General features: G+C 40.6%; 1 protein-coding gene across 1 annotated transcript in view; it reads left to right on the plus strand.

The window, feature by feature from the left end:
• Positions 1–5,859, plus strand: part of GDI2 (GDP dissociation inhibitor 2) — a 64,588-nt gene extending 58,729 nt beyond the window's left edge. Inside the window, exon 11 of the mRNA XM_075345337.1 lies at positions 4,937–5,859. Within this exon, the coding sequence (XP_075201452.1) occupies positions 4,937–5,086 (150 nt within the window). The 3' untranslated portion in view covers positions 5,087–5,859. The remainder of the gene's footprint in view (positions 1–4,936) is intronic.
• The last annotated feature ends 939 nt before the right edge of the window (positions 5,860–6,798 follow it).

Genomic DNA, 6,798 nt, shown 5'->3' on the forward strand with positions numbered 1-6,798 from the left:
GAGACAGGCCAGGAAACCAACGTCCGCCAAGATCTACCACAGGACGTGGAGGATCTTCTTATCCTGGTGCTCTGATCAGGGTTTTACTCCCTGGCCGTTTGCCTTGCCCACTTTTCTGTCTTTCCTTCAATCCGGAATGGACAAGGGTTTGTCTCTCAGCTCTCTCAAGGGACAAGTATCGGCGCTTTCCGTGTTTTTTCAAAAGCGTCTAGCCAGGCTTCCGCAGGTACGCACGTTCCTGCAGGGGGTTTGCCACATAGTCCCACCTTACAAGCGTCCGCTAGAACCCTGGGATCTTAACAGGGTGCTAACGGCTCTTCAGAAACCACCTTTCGAGCCGATGAGGGATGTTTCTCTTTCACGCCTTTCGCAGAAGGTGGTCTTCCTAGTGGCAGTCACGTCACTTCGGAGAGTGTCTGAGCTAGCAGCGCTGTCATGCAAAGCCCCCTTCCTGGTGTTTCACCAGGATAAGGTGGTTCTGCGTCCGGTCCCGGAATTTCTCCCTAAGGTGGTATCCCCTTTTCATCTCAATCAGGATATCTCCTTACCTTCTTTTTGTCCTAATCCAGTTCACCAATGTGAAAAGGATTTGCACTTGTTAGATCTCGTGAGAGCACTCAGACTCTACATTTCTCGCACGGCGCCCCTGCGCCGTTCTGATGCGCTTTTTGTCCTTGTCGCTGGCCAGCGTAAGGGGTCGCAGGCTTCCAAGTCAACCTTGGCTCGGTGGATCAAGGAACCGATTCTTGAAGCCTACCGTTCGTCTGGACTTCCGGTTCCTACAGGGCTGAAAGCCCATTCTACCAGAGCCGTAGGTGCGTCCTGTGCATTGCGGCACCAGGCTACGGCTCAGCAGGTGTGTCAGGCGGCTACCTGGTCGAGTCTGCACACTTTCACGAAACACTATCAGGTGCATGCCTATGCTTCGGCAGATGCCAGCCTAGGTAGGCGAGTCCTTCAGGCGGCGGTTGCCCACCTGTAAGAGGGGGCCGTTTTTACGGCTCTTTTTATCGAGGTATTCTTTTACCCACCCAGGGACTGCTTTTGGACGTCCCAATTGTCTGGGTCTCCCAATGGAGCGACAAAGAAGGGAATTTTGTTTACTTACCGTAAATTCCTTTTCTTCTAGCTCCTATTGGGAGACCCAGCACCCGCCCCTGTTCCCTTCGGGCTGTTGTTCTTTTGTGTACACATGTTGTTAATGTTGAATTGTTCTTTGGTTCATGGTTTCAGTTCTCCGAACATCCTTCGGATTGAGTTTACCTTAGACCAATTTATAAGTTTCCTCCTTCCTGCTTTGGCACCAAAACTGATGGGCCCGTGATGCACGGGAGGGTGTATAGGCAGAGGGGAGGGGTTACACTTTTTAAAGTGTAATACTTTGTGTGGCCTCCGGAGGCAGAAGCTATACACCCAATTGTCTGGGTCTCCCAATAGGAGCTAGAAGAAAAGGAATTTACGGTAAGTAAACAAAATTCCCTTCTTTGCTTTGTTTGGGATCATTGTCTTGTTGAAAGACAAATCTCCATCCCAGTCTCAGGTCTTTTGCAGACTCCAACAGGTTTTCTTAAAAATTTTTCCTGTATTTGGCTCCATCCATCTTCCCATCATTTTTAACCATCTTCCCTGTCCCTGCTGAAGCAAAGCAGGCCCAAACCATGATGCTGCCACCACCATGTTTGACCGTGGGGATGGTGTGTTCAGGGTGATGAGCTGTGTTGCTTTTACGCCAAACATATCGTTTGGCATTGTGCTCAAAAAGTTCGATTTTATTTTTTTTTTTTTTGGTTTCATCTAACCAGAGCACCTTCTTCCACATGTTTGGTGTGTCTCCTAGGTGGCTTGTGGCAAACTTTAAACACTTTTTATGGATATCTTTGAGAAATGGCTTTCTTCTTGCCACTCTTCCATAAAAGCCAGATTTCTGCAATGTACGACTGATTGTTGTCCTATTGACAGAATCTCCCACCTCAGCTGTAGATCTCTGCAGTTCATCCAGAGTGATCATGGGCCTCTTGGCTGAATCTCTGATCATTCTTCTCCTTGTTTGAGATGAAAGTTTGGATGGACGGCTGGGTCTTGAAAGGCGTATCATACCACTGCAAAGCTACCATTTCAATATGATCACTTGCACAGTTCTTCATGGGATGTTTAAAGTTTTTTTGGAAATCTTTTTGCAACCAAATCCGGCTTTAAACTTCTCGACAACAGTATCATGGATCTGCCTGTTGTGTTCCTTGGTCTTCATGATGCTATCTGAGCTTTAAACAGAACACTGAGACTATCACGGAGCAGGTGCATTTATACGGAGACTTTTACACACAGGTGGATTATATTTATCATCATCAGTCATTTAGGACAACATTGGATCATTCAGAGATCCTCAATGAACTTCTGGAGTGAGTTTGCTGCACTGAAAGTAAAGGGGCCGAATAATATTGCACACTCCAATTTTCAGTTATTTTTTTACAAAAATTTAAAATAAGCAGAAAATTTCGTTCTTCACAATTGTGTCCCACTTGTCTTCACCATAAAATTTAATTGTATCTTTGTTTGAAGCCTGAAATGTGGGAAATGGTAGAAAAATTCAAGGGGGCCCGAATACTTTCGCAAGGCACTGTAGATGTACGTCCAAGGTAGGATCCCTGCCTGGTGTTGTTCATAGATCATGATTTTAGCTGTACATAGCAGTGCTGATGCAGTGCTATGTACAGAACAAGCGATCAGACAATTGCAGCTGAAAGTTCCTTAAGGGGACAATTAAATACAGTAAAAAAAAAAAATAAAGTTCAAATTGCCCATTAAAAATAAAACAAAATAAAAATACTTTTGTAGCGCTGCATTCGTAGAAGTCTAATGATCAAAATCTAAAATCTGTAAACTGTGTGTAACTAGAGGCGATAAAACACCAAAACATTGTATGTAGGCAAACATGGTATCCGTAAAAAAACATCAGGTCAGGGTGCAAAAAACAAGCAGTCACACAGCCCTAGATCCTGAAAACTTTACAGGTCTCAGAAGATGGTGACACAAGCAACTTTTTTTTTTCTCTTCCTACAGAGTTCATAATTTTTTCAGCACTTTTTAAATTAAAAAAAAAAAAAAAAAAAATCTATACGTGATTGGTATCTACATAGTAATACTGACCTGGAGGATCATACTGCCAGAACAATTTTACCATATAGTGATCATGGTAAATTAAAATCCCAAAGAATTGGAATTGCACTTTTTTTTTTTTTTTATTTATTTTTTTTTTTTGCAAATTCAATGCACTTGGAATCTTCTCACTTTTTCCAGTGCATCATATATCCTACAATAAATATCTTTTTGCACGTTATAACTCTCCCCATAAGACGAGCCCTAATACGGCTATGTGGATGGAAAAATAAAAATGTTTATGGCTCTTTTAAGAAGGGGAGGAAATAAAGAAAGCAGAAAATCTGAAGGTAGTGAAGGAGCTGTAAACATTCAGGGCAAAGGTCTTCCACCTGTGGATTAGAGGCAGGTCCTGGCTGCGCCCAGTCATCTTTTTGAGCAATTTTGTCAACTGTTTCTCTTCAAAAAACACTTGAGAAGGGGCATTTGAGAAGAAGCTCGTATTTAGACTATTCTAATGGTCTCCCATTAAGTAGTGTTGGCCGAAGTCAATAACCCCCTTAGTGACATAAGTATGATGCTCTGTCCTGTTCTTTAAAGCATAACCTGCCAGTATATGTTTATCGTGGTGGAGCAGAGAGCTCTGGTGCACATGGATAGCCGCCATGCCGTTGTGCAGCTACTACTGCAGGACAAATAGTGCCTAGACTGCTTCCCTGAGCATAGACAGCTGACTGACCCGGTCTTTTAACCCTTCTTGACCAGACAATTTATTTATTTTTGCGCTTTTGTTTTTTCTTCACTTTTTTTTTTTATTTTTCCATTGACCTAGCTCTGACAGCTTCTTGGCTTTTTTACGTGACTAATTGTACTTTTGAATGACACCATTGAATTTCTCATGCGTTGTACTAGAAAGCGGGTAAAACATTGCAAGTGCGGAAAAATAGGAAAAAAAAAATGCACAATTTTTATTTATTACAGCATTCAATATACGGTAAAAATAACCTGCCAGTGTGATTCTCCAGGTCAATAAGATTATGGCGATTCCAAACATACATAATGAGTTCTTGTTAAATTCCCCCCCCCCACCCCCCCCCCAAAAAAATAAAACCATTATAAAATTTTCTATATCTGACTCCTTTTTCAGAGACTCGTAACATTTGAGATTTTCAGGTAAAGGAGAGGTGTGCAGGATTGTTTTTTGCGCCCTAGCATTTTGATTTTTTTTGATCGGAGTTTTACAGATGTAGAGATACTTCATGTTTACATATTTATTTTGTGTTTTTAGTGCGGGCGGTTGGATGATTCAATTCTTTTTGTAGTAGTATTGCTTTTCACTGTAAATTAGAGGAATAAAAAGGGACTTGAACCTGTAATTGTCTGATTTCTTGTACTACTCACAGTAATAACATAATATTGCTCTGTATAGCAAAAATCATTCTCCGATGAACACCAGCAACAGGTAAGCTTGTGAGGGCAACTAATCTACACATTGCAGAGATGGTGATGGGCTGTTAGAGCAGAAGGTTTTCAGACGTGCATTGTAAATGATTGTCACAAATGGATAGTGGCATTTAACAGCTGGAGACAAAGCTCCGCTACAGTATTGTCAGAGGCAGATGATTCCTCAATATCACAGCCATCTGCCGCAAAGATGAGCACACATCAGTTACTGACCTACAATATACCAATATGCCGTGTCCGAAGGGAGTTAAAAAGGGTCTATCGCACGAAGACGGACTGATGTATATAACAGAATTTACTGATGAAAGTAGATCCTTTCTTCCAAATACCAGACAGGCCCATGAATTTCTAATTTTATCATTATTTGTCTCTATAGATCTTTATTTCACGCACATACGATCCAACAACTCACTTTGAAACTACCTGCAATGACATCAAGGACATCTACAAGAGAATGACTGGATCAGAATTTGATTTTGAGGAGATGAAGCGCAAGAAGGCGGACATCTATGGGGAGGACCAGTAAACGCCTGCACCACGTCTGGGAGAATTCTTGAATCTACTACAAACACACTTGGGAAATTAGGAACACTGTATGAAACTCAATATTGCAAGGCCTGCTTTTTGTAAAAACTGAAAACCAAGAATACCGCACTGGTGATTGATCTGTGCCCCGCTCCTGTCTCATTTCCTGATCAGGCTGCTGTCCAGAAGCCAAATCTGTTCTGCCATTTCCAGCTTACAATTTGAAGGAACTGATCTTTTTCAGTTTGACTGTAGGAGTATCTCTTGCTATGAAGCGCTGAGGTTTCACTGCTGACATTTTATTGTTATTTTAATGTAGATTCGGCTTTGATATACCGATTTATTGATGCTTTCTTTTTATATCTAAATATATCAGAACTAATGAAGTACGTAACCTATGATCGGTTTAATCTAATTTGCTGTAAGAAGCTTGAAAGTATTGTGCAGCACTTCAGTAACTGCCATGGCCTCGCTGTATTAGTTTATGATCAGGTCTGTTCTGCAACATGAAGCTCCCAGTGTGTTATTCTTGTGACGTTTTCAACCTCCTGACACCAGCTCAGAAAAGTTTGGCTGTAGCCACCTCTGTTATATCTGCAGACTAATGTCCATAGTATTATGCAGGCAAGTCTTGCATTTAATTCTCTCAAATGATTAAAAACTACAAACCTGAAAAGCAGTATTGATTTTGATTTGAGTCCTAACTTCTAATGTTGCTTTCAATGGGGATTGAATTGATGTCTGTACTGCAAAAGTAAAGCCAAATTGTGAAAACGTATGGTGTTATTTCCTTTGTCGTTGTGTTTTTTTGAGATTTGAATGGTTGGCAAGTTCAGAATTACACTTATGTCCTTACAACAAAAGTGGCTTTTGATTTCCAGCAAACTGATGTACAAAATTTCTCTTCACCTAGTGTACCTTACACGATCACCAACAATGGTGTTATATTGAATGTTACATTATACTTTGGTACTGTAATGTTAAATTCACTGTATCATTAAATTGCACTATATAAACTGTTAAGGTTTTGTAGTGGTCTACAGTCAGTCTACAAAGATGTATCACTTACTCCTATAATTCCAATAAAAAGGTTTCCCACTATGCGCATCTGTCCTGGTTCTTAGCCGCTCCGCATCCAGTTGGTGTCTGACACTGAAGTAGAGCGGCTGGGACAGACATTAATGAATAGAACATATATTACTGTTAACTTTATTTGTCCCTACAAACTGCACAACCCTTTTTAACACCTTCTCCCCCCCAGCCTGTTTTCACCTTCCTGTTGAGGCCAGTTTTTTTTTGTTTTTTTTTTTAATTCCGACCAGTGTCACTTTGCAATAATAACTTAGAATTACTGTTAAAGTGTTCTGAGAGATATATAGATATATATTTTTTATTCTTGATACATTGTACTTCATGTTAGGTAAATTTAGGATGATATTTTCACAAACATAAAAATTAGACGTTTGAAAATATTGCAATTCACACTTTAATTTTTATGCCCTTTAAACCGGAGTTATGTCACACAATAGTTAAATAACCTTTTCCATATGTCTACATCAGCATCATTTTTTAAACTAATATATATTTTTTTTTAATTCGGAACTTAGAAGGGTTAAAGCGGATACCCCATATGTGGTTGGAAAACTGTTTGTGCTCTGCAGGGCTCCAAAGAGAAGGACTTTCTGGAGCAAGAAAAAAAACGAATAGTGAAAA

The sequence above is a fragment of the Anomaloglossus baeobatrachus genome, chromosome 4 (genome assembly GCF_048569485.1).
Source record: "Anomaloglossus baeobatrachus isolate aAnoBae1 chromosome 4, aAnoBae1.hap1, whole genome shotgun sequence".
NCBI classification, from domain to species: domain Eukaryota; kingdom Metazoa; phylum Chordata; class Amphibia; order Anura; family Aromobatidae; genus Anomaloglossus; species Anomaloglossus baeobatrachus.